This window comes from Vespa crabro, chromosome 2 (genome assembly GCF_910589235.1).
Source record: "Vespa crabro chromosome 2, iyVesCrab1.2, whole genome shotgun sequence".
Lineage (NCBI taxonomy): Eukaryota > Metazoa > Arthropoda > Insecta > Hymenoptera > Vespidae > Vespa > Vespa crabro.
The window spans coordinates 17783809-17802364 of NC_060956.1; the positions used below are offsets into that span (position 1 = coordinate 17783809).

Genomic DNA, 18556 nt, shown 5'->3' on the forward strand with positions numbered 1-18556 from the left:
ATATTTTATTTTCAACGACGATATCTAGAATGATACATAGTTATTATGTCGGAATAACGTATACATTTTCTCACAACAGTCCTGTGGAGTTCGATACGGCGAAGATTACAAGTAAATCGGGTAAAACGAGAAGAAAACGATTATAGGAAGGTGGGTCAGTACGCCTCGAGAAATAGGATTTATCCCTTCAAAATAACCGATACCTTTCGAGAGACGTCGTTCGCAGGTTCTAGCCACGATAACTTGTCAGAGGAAACGACACGAGAGTCGCACGGGCTGCCTCGCGCAAATACCGAGCTGCTTCGAGCTCTCGTAAGCGGTAGGGGTGAAGAAGAGGGAATAGAAACGAAAAGGGAGGGAGGGGGAGAGAAAGAGAGAGAGAGAGAGAGAGAGAGAGAGAGAGAGAGAAAGCGTTGGTGAACGATAAAATCATCTTGTTTCCCTCTCGTATTTCTTCTTTTTATTCGTACCTTTTGCACCGTTAAAATTTTACGATGAATGTAAGCATTTAGCGGGTAGAAGCCTTCGAAGATGTACTACGATTGTGCTGTAGAAAACGAGACGACTAGAGCGGAACAATGCGAGTACTTAATAATAAGACCGTCTTCGTCCTCGTCGAGAAAGAACATAGAATGATACTCTCTGAAAGCGATTCTCTACCTTTCGTCCGTTAGAAAAGTGATTATGGCCTTCGGCGAGAAAGAGAGACGAAAGAAAACGCGTTCTTCCGAGGCGCGGACCAACCGAATCGATCTTTACATCCTCCATACTCTCGCTTCCGTTGACTCGTCGTCTCTTTTCAAACGTGCCAAGCCAGTCGTCCCATGTAAATGATTTTCTACGTGCGAATATAAACGCACGTTGTTAGATGTTATATGTAAGTTAACGCAAGTTATGTAAAATATATATATATATATATATATATATATATATGTATATATATGTATATATATGTATGTCCAATTATCGAAATCGAGCGATATTTTCGAAAGCGATCGATTTTTTCTTTCGTTTATATATTAGTTATTAATAATACTAAAGCGTTACTACGTTTTTATTGTTATTTTTCTTCTTCATTTTTTCTTTCTTTCTTTCTTTTCCCTTTGTAATGTTTATTATCTTGAATTTTTGAAAATATTTATTTCTCCTTATTTGAAAAGGAAAAGTAAAGGTGATCGTAAGAAAAAATGTGAAAGGAAAGCTTTTCGATCGATAGAAGTTTCGAGAAAAGAGAGAAAGCTTGAAGTGACATTGTTTCGACTTTATCTCGCAGAAAAATTCTTGAGAAAAATCGAAGCACTTTTTGGTCTGGCACTAAAGATGCTTCCGTGCGAAGAAGCCTGCTCCGGGAAATGGAAGTTGCACGGTAAAGCCAAGTGGAAAACAATCGTCCAGATAGACGAACCAGTTCTAGAATAGCGTAGAGAAGAGCATTTTAGAATTCTCTTCGTTGGTTTCGAATTCCCACAAAATCGCATATTTCTATCCACTCACCTTTTATCCTCAATGAATCTATACCGTTCGATCACTTTGCAGATTGTATTTTACCTTGCTCCATTTTGCTATACGCATATGATACTCGCGTTTACGGTTATCAGCGCTTTTATGCCGATTTAAGCGGTTATGTGCGAGAGTAAAGATCCCCAAAGTTTTATCGATCGTGAATTTTCGTAGTCGTATCCCTTATTCCCTTTTTACTGTTATTATAGTTTGCTCGATGAGCATAGTTAACGTAAAGTAACGCAAGGTGAACTGAAAAGTGTAGCCAAAGTGAAAGCCATAGTCGAATATTTTAAAATCGTCCTACCTTGTTTCGTGTACTTTCGTAGTTGAAAAACAGTCGGGAAGTAGTTAGTCTAATGGAATTATAAAGTACCATAGCGTCAACGTATGTATGTATTAATGTATGTATGTATGTATGTATGTATGTATGTATGTAGTACGCGTAACCACGTATGACCGTGCCTATTCGACTTCGTACTCCGAGGCTTGTCGTCCATTTTTACCTTCGTGTTCCTACTTTCTACATTGTTCTCTCTGTTTCCTTGTCTACCTGTCCACTACTATTCTCACTAATACTCCATTTCCTGGTTCACGAAGAATAAATACGTTGTACGGTAATGGGTCACGTCCAGTGTCATGTATCGTGACCCGCGAAATACTCCAGAGAAAATTTGTCCTCCACTTCAGCCATTACGTACGGCGTCCTGAAAAAGTTTTTGAAAAAAAAAGCCACTCTTACTTTATCCTCCTTCTGTTAATGTTTCCACGAATTATACCTTTCCACCAACCTCTCCATCCATTGCTCCTGACTCATGTGTCTCCTCGACGCGGGTGTCTTTATTTCGTCATCAATTTTTCTTTTCTTTCTTTTTTTTTTTTCTTTCTTCCAAAGTCCTTGGAACAAAGATGGTAATTTCTCGATAGATTATTATACGAGAGATAAGACGAATACGACGTTAGGACGACGACGGCGTCAAAGAAATAAATAGTCTTCTCGATAAACGTTTCCGACGATAACTAAGAGACGAGCGATTACTCGTATGACGTCTCGTCCCTGAAAGCTCATCTGAAACGTTTAAGGGACGTCACGAGCAGAAACTTCTCGTCTCCGTAGACAAGAGGGTACTTGAAAATACTCTTGAGTCGATCTTTCCAAACTCGATGGAGTAAGATAAATTCTATCCGTGAATAAGTCGCTAAAACTCCTTGACTCCGATCTTAACGTCTATTATACTCGAATATATATGAAATTATTTTCGATTTGAGAATTATATACCTATGATAGTATTGGCAGTCACGAGGATTTCAAAGTTTTCTAGGGTAAGAAAAATTTTCATGATCGATGAGAAAATAATTTGATTTTCTTTTAGGAATGTTTTACGATCGTTCGAAGGTGAGAAAAATCGAGTGGTTAAAGTTTTCGAGAGGATCCGCTCGAACTAACGAGCTAACCGATGAATAACAGTCTGACGCTTCGTTATACCCGGACAATAACTATAACTGCAGCGGCCGTGTCCGTTGAATTATTTATGCAATTAGGCGTCATCGGTGGTACGCTGCGATGCGTATCCGAAGAGCGAAGCGGACCTTCGCTGGCGCAGCAGTCGGCCGACTGACTGGCATGAAAAGACTGTTCGATGCTCGACGGATCGATATCTCGTTCACGCAAATTTCTCCGACGTATTTCATCGTAGCTACGAGCTCGGCCGAATTCTCTTGAATTTATTAACATTATCGACGGAACCGGAACGACGGTTTTAGGCTACGAAGAGAAAGAGGTCCCAAAGAGAGTCATCGGTCCGTCCCGTCATCCTCTCGTTCTCGTTGGCGGCTAACTTTCGACGATAATTTATCGTAGGGTCGATCGATTTATCATTATCTTGGAAAAAGTTTGATTTTCACGAATCCACTTATAACGAGAAGAAGGAGAAGGTTGATGGTGACGGATAACGAAAACGCGTAGTTACGTAAATACATACGTTCTTTTATATTCGTTCATTGTAGTTTATTTTTTGTAGTTTTCGAATTGCTTTGTATTATATATAATCATTGGTTTATTGCTTTCACGATGCAGAGAGGAAATAGAAGACTCATAAGATATATCTAGTTAGTCAGTCAGTAGTATGAAACGGCTTCAATTGTTACTCGAATTCTGTGTAATTAAAGTACGATTAGATCACGAGTGCTGCCGTCTTCGTTATCGAGGATCGAGCGTGAGGGAGGCTTTAGCTTGACTAATGGTTGGAAAGCACTTAATTACCCGAAGGAAGGTTCTACCTATCGATATCTGCTTTGGCACTAAAAGAAAAAGCTCCTTCGCTTACTTTGAGTAATGGTGATCGGACGGGGAAGAAGCGGCTCCACTTAGCGCTATATAAATTGAACGATTATGGGGGTGGTGTGGAGGTTAGAGTGGGGTTAGTAAGGAGAGAGAAAAATAAAAAGTGTGTTCACGATATATTCCTTTTGCTTTGCTTTTTTAACATCGACGAAGGTTGACAGATGGATATGGTATACGTAAGGACAATGGTATAAGTAAAGGTCGAGGTAAAGCTTTACCGTCTTCCTTTTCGACCTGAATCGTTTCGTTTGCTGCGTATAGCGTCGAGAAGAAAAGAAAATTTGTCCTTCCTTTCGCCTAATAGCAGGATCTACCCTGAGCCGTATTATCCTTGTGAAAAATTCACAAGACTCTAAAAGTACGCCCTTTTTCGTACCTTCCCTCCTTCTCGTTCGCCTACTATCGTCTCTCGTATTTTCTCTCGTGGTTCTTTTAAAAATCCACATTTCCATAACAGTGCCCTTTCCCATATTCATATCGCCTTACACTTTTAACCATGAACGCTTCAAATAGCCTCGTTTGACCGTACCTCCTCTTTGTATTATTTCTTCTACAATTTCTTGTCCGTGCACGGATCGGTGCAACGACCTTACACGGTGTATCGACAGTACTTTCCCTCTTTCAATATTCTTTCTCTCTACATTACTTCGATTTCGTAGAATGTTCCAGGTGTTTTCATTGATCGCCTTGCGTTGCCAATTGCGATCGTAGGCAAAATAGAGACATTATTCTAGCCGTCCTCCTTTCGCAACTCATAAAAAGATCCCCCACGTCGTAAGAATATACTTACCTACCGATGTGTGTTGTCCTGCGATGGCCGTCCGCGTATTTGCAGCTCTAGACGTAATAAGAAATATTTAGCCTTCAAGTAGACATTATGTGAAAAGTTAAAGCTGTGAGTATAGGTAAAAAGAAATAAGCTATGTTAAGCCAACGGCCGATTTTGCATTTTAGGATCAAACTACTGAAATAATTGGAAATTAATTAAAGTGATCTATATAGACAAAATTAAAAGCATGTTTGATATATCCGTCATTGCAAAAGCGGCCGATAGCTAAACCGCGATGATCAACATGGCTTTTCATATCAACACGTTTATTCGGATTATGCTGATGTGTATATATTTATAGAGAGAGATCTATAATTATTGTAAATACACATAATATGGTCGTCGTAATTTCAATTTTCAGCGCACGTACGTTTCACTCGTCGAGAGTTCAATTCGGACATTGGGAAACGTAAACGGAAGCGCAAAATTTCGTGCGTGGACGCACGTTTCGAACGACTATTTTTTTTTATTTTTCTTCTTTTACCAGTTATCTCTCTCTCTCTCTCTCTCTCTCTCTCTCTTTCTCTCTCTCTTTCTCTCTCTCTCTCTCTCTCTCTCTCTCTCTCTCTCTCTCTCTCTCTCTCTCTCATTCTCACACATACACTCACGCACTCATGCACGCGTCTTCGCTTCGTAGACGAACTTTGACGTATAATTATATAAAAAATCTATGCCGTTGCGCACAGCTTTCGCGTAGAAAAATTATTAATTTAAGGACGACAGTGTGTGACATACGATAAGGATGAATAATAGTAATGATAACATCGTGACAAACACGCTCCGTGGAAATGTAGTTTGTTAGAGAGAATAATAATACTCGTCCGTGGATGTTACAAAAAAGTGTAACATATTATAGGATCTCTTTCGATTCGTATAAATCCTAGAAACGCAGGAACAAAAACTGAAGGACACAAATGATCGCATTCATAACGCGAATTCGCGCAAAAACAAAAAGAAGATAGACAGAACGAAAAGAAAAAAAAAAGAAAACGAGGGAGGGAGAGAGAGAGAGAGAGAGAAAGATAAAGAGACGGACGAAGAGAGAAGAAACACAATTATCCGCCTGTATCAACAACTGTCAGGTAAGTATTGTCACTTTTTTTTTACGATTCCGCGAGTTACGATTTTGTGCAGTATGCCACATATTCATAGGTATTTACGTAGAAATTCATAAGCGTTCTTCGAAATTGACCTTTAAATCCAAAATGATTTGGCAAATGGGTTACGGCTGTTCAGGACCGGTGATCTCTTTTGAAATCAATCTCTCGTTGAGTACATTGATGAGATGAAAAAGCGAATGAAGCCTGGTTTCGCCGACCTAGTGACTCTATTTCTGGAACTTTCAACTCCGAGAAATATAGTTGGGACGTTAGCGGCCGAGTTTCTCATATCTCTTCGACCTTTAATAATTCCCAGCCATTTTCACAGGGACTAACAGCGCATAGTAATTATTTTTAAATCTAATGTTCAATATCTAGTTTAACTATATGTATTTATACGTGCAGTATGCATATACCTATGTAAGTGTAACGTCATTTAAAATCATTTTTACACGTAGCAATCTTTCGATCTTTACCTTAGTTTCTCTCTCTCTCTCTCTCTCTCTCTCTCTCTCGTTATCTCTCTCTCTCTCTCTCTTTCTCTCTTTTTTTCTTTCTCTTTATGTATCTCGTTCTATCTTTTTCCTTTTCTCCCTCTATATTTTTCGCAAGCGCGCATGCAGACGTACACATCGGCTTTCTTTGAATTGCATATTCAGCGTTTCCTTTTCATAGTCCGAACAACGATAAAGGAGTCCGGAATATTCAAAGTGTTTTTTGAGCGTTAAGAGGAATAATATTTTAGTATTAAAATTATTCCCAGATAAAAGGCAATGAAACGAAATTTAGTGATGTACGTGGGTAGGTTGTCATCTCGTGTATTTTCTTGATCCCTTTTAAACTGTATGCACACTAACTCCGCATTACATTGCATATTCATCGGTTTCCTTCTTGTTCCTACGATCTATCGCGGTAAACCAAAAATATTGAAATGTTTGTGACAAGTTACGATGAAAAATATTTTCGCCTTGTTCCCTTTCCATATTGCGCATAGCGATAATGATACACGTTAAATGATTTATCCTATGGGGGAGAAGAAAAGAAAATAAAAGAAAGAAAGAAAAAGAAAAAAAGAAAAAGAAATAACGAGATCGATTCTTCGGACGAGTCGATAAAAACTATTCGAAGAATTCAAACTCGAATTAATCGAACTAATCGAATTCTAAAGATAGACGTATTCAAAAGTTCGAAGCTTTGCAGTAAGCGTACGATGATATTATCATTAAAAAGAGGCCGACGGAAAAAAAATTACGAGGTATCGATGTCGAATGAAAAATATAAAAACTGGCGAAGATAAACTCGTTATACTTTGTTGCCTTCGTACTGGCTCGTACTCGCTCGCAAATATCTCGATAGTCTTTCGTGCATTCGCACGCACGTGGAATAAATATATATGTATATAGTGGAGCACCGATTATCCTGATGAATAGTTGGACAAAATAATTCAATAAATCAATAATCGCATATCTCTCCGATTATTTCGGCGAAACTTCGAGATGGAAGAAAATGAGAATAACATGATTATTATACGAAACGAGCTTTTAAGTAAAATCGATGTTTCACTTAATCTTCAATACCAGCAGTACATGTATTTTGAATTATACGTCGGAAGGATCGGCACTCCACCGATAATATAATTTCGCATTTGCTTTTCATGTATACATACATACTCGCATACACGCACACACACACGCGCGCGCACATTCGTACATACATGTACATACATACATATATATATATATATATATATATATATATATATATATACATATACATATATATATATATATATATTTATTTATATTTATATTTATATATATATATATATATAATATATCTTTATATTTGCTCTGCTTAAATTTACTTCGAACGTTTATTAATTATACACTCGTTTTCTTTCCGTAATTATCGCCTCTTTGCTCAATTCACATCGCGCGGAGGTATCGCTTACGCGCACTTTGAAAAAATATCGGCGCTGTACATCGGAGGAGAATATATATTACAATGGATAAAGGTGAATAAAACGAAGGAACTTGTCCTCGTTTCGACGTCCTTTTCGCACTATACGAATATCGTTTGTGTACATTGACGTAATTCAGTCGCGAGCAGTCGAGAGAGTTGGTGAAAGAGCAAATCTTTCTTACCTTTTCTTTCTTCTTTTTTTTTTCGTTTTCCTTTTTCCTTCTTCTTTTTTCTTTTTTTTTTTTTTTCTTATTTTTCTTTTTTTATCTAACGAAGTCGATTGAGATTCGAGTGTGTAAAAATTTAATGATCGATCGAGAAATAAGTCGATCGGAGTAAACGTAACGAGCGGCATTGAGAAACGCGTAGAAACATGCGGATATGAGTTGGACAATGTGTTAAGAGTGATCGACGAAAAGAAATTATTGTCATGGAAAAATTTCCAACGTACCAATTTGCATCGGATCGCGACGTGTTATTACATTCGTCCATATTTGTCTTGTCGCGAAGAGAACCATATCGACGACAGTCCTTCGTCCTTGTCTTTGTTATTCGTCATACAATTAAACTTTTCTTTCATCCCCTCACTCGTCGCATCGTTATGTACAAGGTATTTACAAAATTCGCGTTTGGATATACGCGGAAAAAGATTGATAGATTCGTACGATAATGGACACCCGTTAACGTTCGTGCGTACGATACACGTCGTAACATACGGCGCCGAGTTTTACCGATCGCAAAATGTTCCAAATAAGAAAATTCATCTCTGCATATACCATTTATATAGATACATACATATATAGGTATCTATCGTGCGAACGACCGCGTCGCTTCCGTGCCAGTTTCGACGTTGTGCGCGTTCGTCATCAGTCGATAGGACAGCACGTCCGTCCGCAAATTTCAAATATCGCGTTTTTTCCGCGTCCAATGAAGGGCGACTATAGTTATTTTAATCGTCGTAGTCGTAGTCGTAGTCGTAGTCGTAGTCGTAGTCATAGTCGTAGTTGTAATAGTCTAAGTCGTCGTCGTCGTTGTCGTCATCGACCTCGTTGTTGCGGCGAAAACGAAAAAAGCATATCGAGTCGCGCAAAAAACGGGCTTTGATCTCTCGTGAAAATTGTACGAGAAGCCGATCTAAAAATCATCTTCTTATCAACATTTCTCCGTAGTATTTATATCTCGCTTTTTTTTTTCTTTTTTTTTTTTTTTTTAATTAATTAATTTAGGCAAAGAGACATAAGTATGTACCTATGCTAATAGGCGTGTACATTAGGCACGCAAGATTATTAAAGAATCTTGGGATCGATGTAACGTGAAATAGATTTGTTTTTTGTCATCATCGTCGTCATTATCGTTGTCATTGTCGTCGTCGTCGTCGTCGTCGTCGTCATTGTCATTGTCATAATGCCGAAGATATTAGAATCAGAAGAAGAATGGGAAGGGAAAGATCGGATGGGGATAAAATCGTTCTCTGTTAAGAAAGAGCTGGGAATGAATTTTAGGCGACGCACGGAGAAAAAATACGAGTAATAAGAATATAAGAAGATGTGTCGTGTGGTTGGCTACTGGCATACCTGTTGTAGCAATTTGCGGTATGTATTTGAACGGCTCCTGGTTCGGAGGAGACTCATTGGCGTGGGATGCGACGCGGCCATATCAGACGTAATATTCGTTAACGCCGAGCGCGTCGGAATCGCGTCCCTATACGCAGCTTTCCTGGCTCGAAATAAGTGGCGTGCGAACGGTGACGACTTCCCTTGCCGGATGCTTGCTCGTAGTACCGGTCAATCCGGTGATACCAGTCATTCCGGTCACCGTCGAATCATGCAGAAGTCCGCTCATCGTCGAGAGCGGCGTACTACCGCATGAAGATGTACTCTTCACCGTGTCTATTTTCGGTGGCCTCGCGCTGTGGTCTATGCAAGCGTATACCGTGGCCTCCTTTGCGTACGACTTTCCGCCGACGATAACACCGCTTCCATATCCCTGAAGACCTCCGAGACCGGTAACGCTTCCTAAATTCACTAGCTTCGTGTCTGTTCCCAAAGTCGATAGGGTGGTTGGCCTCGCCAAGCAAAGTTCTGCATACGTCACTTCCCCGGATAACTATAAATATAAATATAGATATAAATTACAGATTAAATCTCTAATTTATCTTATCTTCTTTTCGTTATCTTTCCTTTCCTTAATAATCAATTTCTGACGTGTAAAAGAAAATTTTTTCATATGGTATCGCATTACACAATTATCCGATTATCTCATTTATTTTAAAATGTTAGATAATATAATATAATGAAAAGGAATGGAAAAAGAATGATCCCGTTTATACGTACGGGAAAAAAGATAAAGATCGGAATAATTTGGATAACCGTGAGAGAAAAAGAAAGTCGAGCGCAAGAATACGTATATCTGCACTTTACCTTCAAACGTCTACCAATGAGTACTTTCTTTATCCTTTTTCTTTTTTCTTTCTTTTTTTTTCCTCTTTCCCCTTTTTCTTTTTCCCTTATAGATGATAGTATTTTCTCGAAAGTTCATCCGAAGTCCGCCATGATAATCCCCGAAAGATACGATTATTTTCGACAGTTCCGCCAAGGACTTGGATTCGAAGCAAAGAAGAGAAACTTTCCTGCTAATGAGCGTCCACTTTCGAAATTCCAGACTTCTGGAATTCTTCTCGAAGCAGCTACCTACCAACCTACCTAGCGGAACAGCTTGCTAGAGTTTGTTCGTTCGTTCTCATCCCGAATAAGCAAGAAATTCGAGCGCCCAATGGAAAATGGAGAAGGTCGGTCGATACGAACAAAACAAGGAAATTATCGAAGCATAATCAAAGTTTTCGTCTACGGAATTTCATCTCTCTCTCTCCCTCTCTCTCTCTCTCTCTCTCTCTCTCTCTCTCTCTCTATTTCTTTCTCTTTCGATTCTTTTTTTTTTGTAATCCATATCGCAGACGCTCGCCGCGATTAATTTGCCGCGAAATTGGAAGAGGAAAGTTAGGATCGATTAGTCGGCAATAAGAAAAAATAAACGAACCGGATTTTTGGAGGATCGAATAAAATTTAGTTAAGTCGTGATATATACAAAAACTACGAATTTCGTTTTCAAAATATTCAATTTCATATTTTCTTTATAAGTGATCATTATTCATCTCTCTCTCTCTCTCTCTCTCTCTCTCTCTCTCTCTCTCTCTCTCTCTCTCTTTCTCTCTTTCTGGAAAAAAAGATTCACATTCGAGGTCTCTGCTTTTATTAAGAGAAACTTCGTTTTTAAAATGTTTATTCTTTGAAAAAGATACTTATCGATCGTTACTGATATGTATTATCGAGAATATATGAATACTTTTATATTATATTACTAACGAATTCGGTTCTTCTTTTTTTTTTTTTGCGTTTATTCCAATTAATTAACTAAAAACTCGAATCGTATTTTAATAGCCAATTAATTATTATCTTTTAATGACCTAAAGTTATTTTTTTACACAAATGCGAAATGGATAGATCATTTTTAGACACTGAAAACGCTTTAACAGAAAACATCGGGGTATTTGTGTCTTCAATGGAAACTCGACTAGAGAGGACGTGGCTCTCGAGAATTCCGAAATATTAAGATTCTTAAAAGATAAAATCTGGATTGCAAAGATTGTATATAGTTGTTTAATATTGTAATAAAGTATCGTTTACATTATTAAGTAGGAAAATATATTTAACAATACTTACCGGTAAGGTTGGATAATTGTTGTATTCGTTGTAACCAGTAAGTCCTTGAAGATGATTGTTCTGTTGCGTTGGAAGTGAAGATGGTGGTAAACCATCCGGTGTATCTTGCGTTGCCAATGGTGTACCCGAGGTTGATCCAGTCAATTGATAATCTGAATCTTTTATTCCAATTAGATAACAATATTTCATTTTTAATCTTTTTATTATATATAAAATATCCTTAATAGATCGAAGATAGCAAACATTCTTCATTTTCTTTATTAATATTGATTATGTCATAAGACACATTTTCTACTTATTCCTTTTTTTACATTATTTGTTGAAAACTATAATCCTCTAGAAAGCCATAATGATCTAAAGTTCAAGCTTTCCTCTTCGATATAAATCTATTACCGAGAAACTATAATGAGCTCTGGAAGTCCGTATACAGCTTATGATTTAGGAAGTTAGGATATAAGCTATGCGTACGATGTATCAAATAAATGATGTACTAGTTGAAAATCCGAGCAAGTAGAATGAGTAGGCCCTTTATGATTTGATATATACCGATTATCGATCGATCTACGAATATTATTTGCCTAAGCAAAATATAGGTATTTACGTATGTACATAAACACGCATATAAATAGAGACATGGTTAAAGAAAACATACATATATGCATACCTTTATTAGTTGGCACGACGTCTGGATTTCTATCATCTGCATCGTAAAGATCCTCGGAACTGGGTGCTGTAGCTTTTTTCAAGGGCAAATCACCTGGTCTCTGAGCTCGTCTCTCGCTTCGTACTTTGAGTGCTGCTAAAATTGTCCCGGTAACTAAAAGCATGGCACTAACTACACCGATAAGACCAGCTAACAGAGGTGTTATTTCGAACGGCACCGGAGTACCTGTAAACAAAACGCGCACTGCTCTCGTGCAAGTACGTCTTTGGAAATTCTTACGATCTAATTCTTACAGATATACATTTTTCTTTTTCCTGGTTTTTTTGTTTTTTTTTTCCTAATTTGTTTCGATCTAAATATTTTTATGTTCATTAATGCGAGCATTGTGCCATTTTATTTTTTAAAACGCACAACGACGGCTTAAGCTTATTCGAACGTATTACTTAATGAGTTTTAATTAACAAATTAGGGACACTATTAACGGCGATCAACGTCTTTAACAAAATTAAATAGACAATGAATTTTAATGAAATCGTAAGTTAAGAGGTCAATCATCTCGTTTCGTCTCGTTTATTATCGATGATTCTTAATCGGTGTTCAAAAACTGTAGGTTAACTGTAGGTTCGTTCGCGATCATACTTTCATTCTTTTCTTTTTTCTTTCTTTCTTTTTTTTTTTTTCTTTTTTCCATTTTTCCTTAAAAGTGCGGCCCTTTTAATAGGATCTTTTCACGAAGAGTGAGAATACGATAACGATACGACGCATTAAGCCGTAACGATCGAAGCGATAATAAGATAGTTACGAGGTATTCCACATTTTACGTACATCTACGAGGGTGAACCAGAAAAAAGAAATACATTTGAAGATTCTTAAGGTTTCGGGTACGATCGATCGATCGTTAAATTTTTCCAGTTTAACGAATCCCCTGGAGCGAAGATTCTGCTAAAGTTATTAAATGACGATGTAATCAAATTTGTAGCTTTTTATTGGATTAAAAAAAGGATAAAGGGAAGAGGATGGAAAAAATAAAGAAAAAGAAACAAAAAAAAAAGAAGAATATATATAAATGATAAAGGAAAATGATTCTGAAAGATATATATTTTCGTTTAAGATATTTTATCAAGCGGAATAATGCGAAATTTTGTATGACTTGATGTCGACAGTTAGGAAATTTTATTAAAGTTTTATCCTCAACTTTTGTGCACGCTCGCATAAAATTGATCGATTTTTGAATGGTTCTCTTGGGTTTAAGTATATATATATATACATATATATACATATATATATATATATATATATATATATATATATATATATTCACGTATATACAAGTATAGATATCTAATCGAAGATAGACAGAGAGAACATCGAGAGTCATGAATATATCGATGCGATATCATAAAGGTGTCTATGGATAAAGGTGCGAGGAAACTGGCTCATGCGAGTATGCGCACGCGCGTACAGTCTCTCAGGCACTTGGCTGAATCGCATCTCAACGCTCGGGAAACTGACCAAGAGCAATTTCACTTGTAAATTCGTCTCGGAGCCGATATATACGAGCTACCGAGTATATCCGCCGGCAGTGGATCCTCGCTCGTACCGTAGTTCGTATAGCCTATGTAGCTTAGATTTGTACACCGACGACGAGAATTCCACTGGCCGGTAATCCACTGGATGAATGCAAGCAAGAGATCGACTCGGTGCTCTATTTTCTCAAGTACTTAGAACTTGGTCTACATGTAAATTGTGTTCGATTTTGCAACCGATTATAGTTGTTTCTCGTAAAACCTTCCACAATTTCTCTCTCTCTCTCTCTCTTTCTCTCTCTTGTTCTCTCTATCTTTACTAGTCTTTATCTCTTCCTCTGGTAGAATCTCGTTCAAAGAAATTTCATTACTCGTCGTTAAGCTGCTCAATTTTCCTACAACGAGTCCTATTCAAAACTCCTTACTCATTATCTCTCGATTAAGGTCTCTAATGTTAATAGCAAAAGCTTCCGAAGTAACTTACCGGTCTGCTTCTCGGCCACTTTTAAAGTAAAACCTTCGAGCAAGATCAGTTCGCTCCTTCCTTTCGCATTCACGGCGTACAATATCATGTTAAGAACTTTGCCCGGTTCCAACCCTTGTACAGTAAATTGAGGGTTATCCCTGGTAACATTCGCTTGTAGAATACCCGTTTCTTGATCGAACACCTCTAGAAAGAAATGTTGCGGTTGACCACCATCGAAACCAGCGGTGCATTCCACCGAAAGTGATTGGGTTGTTTGATTGGTCAGTGTGCAATTGTAAGGAGATTCTGGTTTTCCTGATGATCAGAAAGGAAAATGATTAAATATTTCTTTATTCCTATATTATAATATTAACGATAAATGGAAATGAACGATAAGTAAATTTTTCATACGGACTCAAGGGAGATTATGAAAAAAGAAAAACGTGCGATATTTAAAAGTAAACTTTTCTGGAATAATCTCCGCGGAACGTGACGCTTTGCCGCGAGGTTTCGCGAATGAGCGAATGTTTCGAGTGTTGCCATAACTTTTCCTCGTGAAACTGTAGATTCGTCTTACGAGTGGCTCGAGAAGATAGGGGCCGAGCATGATGCACACTTATGTAAGTACGTATATGAGTTAGGTAGGAATGTACGTACCCGCGGGTATGATGTGAAATATGCAAGCATTCTTCTGCTGGCCGGCAGTGTTGCTTGCCCAACAAAGCACAGTGCCATAGTCCATTTCCGTGACCGGTCTGTATGTGAGGACGCTTTGGGTGTGTCGAGTGGAGTTCTTGTAACGCGCCTGGGGCACGTCGACCATCTCCTCGGTATTGTTGAAGGCCCACCGAAAGCTTTCGGGAGGTGGATACGCTTCGACCCTGCAGACCACCCCGGCGTCCTCGTGACGTGCCACTCCATATATGCGCTTTTGTTCGGCCACGCAGATTGGCTTGTCTGCGAAAAGAAAAAAACCAAATCCCCCGCCTCACCATATTTCCTTTCTTCTGACATTTTTTCCCTTTCTACGTTCCTTTTTTTCCCTTTCTACGTTCCTTTTTCCCCCCTCTCTTTTTTCTTTTTTTCTTGTTCTTTTTTTTTTTCTTTTTTTCTTCTTTTCCCTTTTTTTTTTTTCTCAACTCTTCTTCTATTTTACTGTCAGACACTACTATGTATTGTCCTTGGAAAAGAGCCGAAAGAAAAATCGAGACGCGATACGTTAAAGAGGGACCACTGCGAGTACAGTTTACGCGCATTTATTAAAACTGCGAAAAGGACGACGCGTGGCCGAGTGACCACGCTTTCGCGCGCTTTCGAAGGGAAGATCGATGGGCGTTATTCCCCGGCTCGTTCCAATAGTTTTGCCATTTTTCGTGTACGTACGGCAGCCAGCAGGACGGGCTTTCGAGAGTTGGTCGGTTTGCTCTCGCGATCGCTTTATTTTTTTTTTGTTGTTCTTTTTTTTTTTTTTGTTTTTCCTTCCTTTCTTCCACCTACCGTTCGCGAATTCACCGCTCGTCATCGTGTTTTTAACGAATAACCGTAACGACTTTTCGACTGGGTGACTTTACCGCTTGCGGCCAACATTGTACGTTAGTGACTCTCGCTAACGCGTTCTCTCACTTTTTTGAGAAATGCGTACGTAAATAATTAATTATTATTTTTGATATATATATATATATATATATATATAAATACCAAAAATATATATATATATGTATCTGTGAAAAGAAGCATTTTTGCAAAACTAATGGAAGTATGATATGAAAGACGAAAATTGAATAGGTTCGTTAAATGAGAGATGAATATTTCTACAAAATTAATCGAAAATGATGGGTCTGTAATTCTTAAGGCGAGTATAAATGACCATTTTCTCTTGAAAGTTATTAGTTTTTTTTTTTTTTTTTTTTTAATTTTTTTCTTTATGTGAAAATAATATTTGAAATATGTTATTTAATTTGATGTATGAATGATCCATTTATTTTTGTTGATTGGAAAAAATATTTAATATTATTTTATTTAATTGGTTATTTTCTGATTACATAAATTATCAAGAACTATGGGACTGATGTTTAGAAGATCTATTAAGAAAATCTACAAAATCGTATGATTCATCTTTAATTATAATGGTATTTCTGCTTGATACGTTGTTAGAATTGTCATCATTGTTGAATTTTCTATTTAAAGCATGCACGCGATTTTCCCCATTTTTTTTCCGAAAAATCGAGTTTTTATTTAAATTACTTTTTAATTACAATTTCTGAAAAACTTCTTTTTATTAAATAAATGACTCGTTTTTTATTAGAGACTATATAACAGTTGACTCTTTATTTTCTTACAGTTCATTTATAATATTCTCTTGATACTATATTTCTAGAATGATAAAAATAGTATGTAAATTTCCAATAAAATTTTTCAAAAATTGTGGGGAGAGATGTAAAAAAGTTATATGAAAAAAAATTCTATTTTAATTCCTATCATACGTAAATTAATTAAGTTCAAGGAATAAGTTCATATATATATATATATATAAGTGACCTGCCAAAGTTTCATTAAATTGTATGCAATAGTTTTTGAGAAAATGGGTCATAAAGTTAGTAAATTTAACATTAACGGAATAGATCATTTATACTCTCCTTAATACCAATATTAATTCCAAACATAACCCCTTATAGTAGGCAAAATATTTCTATATACATACATGAGTGTAGTGAAGAGTTCATGTATCTAAATACAGGGGCTTTAATTATCGGCGAAGTACGATGTATTGCCTGTTTTTAGGCGCAATACATATATCTTCATAAGAAAAAATAGCAAATAATCTTAAATTACAAACAATGAACTATTTGATTATATATATGGTGTCTATAAAGTTTCGATCCATTTTGGTGAAAACGTAAATAATTCTCGTTTCTATGAGATAAAAGAGATAAGTTAAAAAAAAAAAAAAAATAGATTGGACTTCACGTAGAGTCGAGTATACGGTCCTTTCTTGTTCGCAGAAAAAACGATTATTGGTAATGGTTATCTCGATATGTTATAACACTTTCTGGGGCCGCAATTAATGGACAATGGAATTTTTCGTACCTTTGTGTTTTTCTCCCATTTTGCAATCAATGTACAAGACCACCTGAATGAAATCTTCCCTAGTAGGTAGATAGTCAGAAATTCGCAAAGATTATGGCCAATGTGCTCACCCGATTTAACTTCTTCATTTGGAAATTGATTAATACTAAAATTTATCGAACAAAAGTTAATAATATTCAAGAAGATAGACCTCGAGTAGAATTCGAACTGTTACCGATAGTATTACGTCAGATATGTTACAAACAATTTTTCCAGTTACAAGAGAAAGTTAAGAACACATAAATGAAATATGACCATTACAGATTGTATTAAATGTTCGTTAATAAAATACAACTATTTCCAACAATTTCATTTTATTTCATTAAAATGGATCGAAACATTGTGAACGACACCATGGTAATTTCATCTCTCTCTCTCTCTCTCTCTCTTTCTCTCTTTCTCTCATTGTATTTTTTTCCTTTCATTTTTCGTGCTACGCGTGCAAGAGAAAAGAAAGAAAATGTGAAAAGAAAGGGAAAAAGGAAAAACAAAAAAAAGACAAAAATAAAAGAACAAGAAAAACTCACACATGATTTTGAGCTCGACGATATTGCTATAACCATCGCCCTCGACGTTGCTAGCGACGCAGGTGTAATTTCCGGCCTGGGAACGATTGACTTTTCTTAGAGCGAGATCGTATTGTTGCACTATCACGCCGTTCTTCGCGTTGTTCTGAATGACGTTGCCCTGGAACGAAGCATTGACATCGAGATTAGATCGGAAATCTGCGAGGAAAAGTATCGAGAGTAGGGTACGCTTTTCGCGAAAAGCAACGTGGTAAGAAGCGCAGAAGCGGATACGAGGACGAATGGAACAGTCTAAGAGAGGAAAATGGGTCGGAGCAATGCGACGAAGTGGAAAGCGAAGGAGGCACGCGTAACATCGAATAGAAGACTAAGATCATTTTCGTGACAAAGCTTTCTCTCTCTCTCTCTCTCTCTCTCTCTCTCTCTCTCTCTCTTTCTCTCTCTCACCTTTACTATCTATCTATCTTTGTCTCATTCGCTCATATTCTCGAAGGTACGAAGGATTACATTTTCTAAGAGAATTTCTCTAGGATCGTAGTTACATATAGAAGAGCTTTCGTAACCGAACGTGAAGACTATGACAAAGGAAAATAGATAGGCGCGTAGTTAAAACCGAAGTTCAAGATTAAGAGAGGCAGTGAATAACGACGGGGTAAAGGAGAAAGAAAAAAATAAAAAAGGTAGATGGTAAAGAGCAAAGGACAAAGAGAAAGATAGTATAATGATGTGGATAATTGTGTATGTAGACCATATTACGTATATCGAACGTACGTATAAAGAAAAGATATGTAAA

General features: G+C 37.2%; 1 protein-coding gene across 11 annotated transcripts in view; it reads right to left on the reverse strand.

Annotated features, from left to right (window-relative positions):
- Positions 1 to 4922: 4922 nt before the first annotated feature.
- Positions 4923 to 18556, reverse strand: part of LOC124432930 (synaptogenesis protein syg-2-like) — a 179233-nt gene continuing 165599 nt past the window's right edge. For 9 of the 11 annotated variants that reach the window (XM_046982276.1, XM_046982277.1, XM_046982275.1 and 6 more), the window contains 6 exons: positions 17764 to 17923; positions 14768 to 15067; positions 14129 to 14425; positions 12119 to 12361; positions 11455 to 11612; positions 4923 to 9841 (listed from right to left, as the gene is read on the reverse strand). In XM_046982276.1, coding sequence (XP_046838232.1) covers positions 9437 to 9841; positions 11455 to 11612; positions 12119 to 12361; positions 14129 to 14425; positions 14768 to 15067; positions 17764 to 17923 — 1563 coding nt within the window. In that variant the 3' untranslated portion in view covers positions 4923 to 9436. The remainder of the gene's footprint in view (positions 9842 to 11454; positions 11613 to 12118; positions 12362 to 14128; positions 14426 to 14767; positions 15068 to 17763; positions 17924 to 18556) is intronic. The other 2 variants (XM_046982281.1, XM_046982282.1) reach the window with 2 other exon arrangements.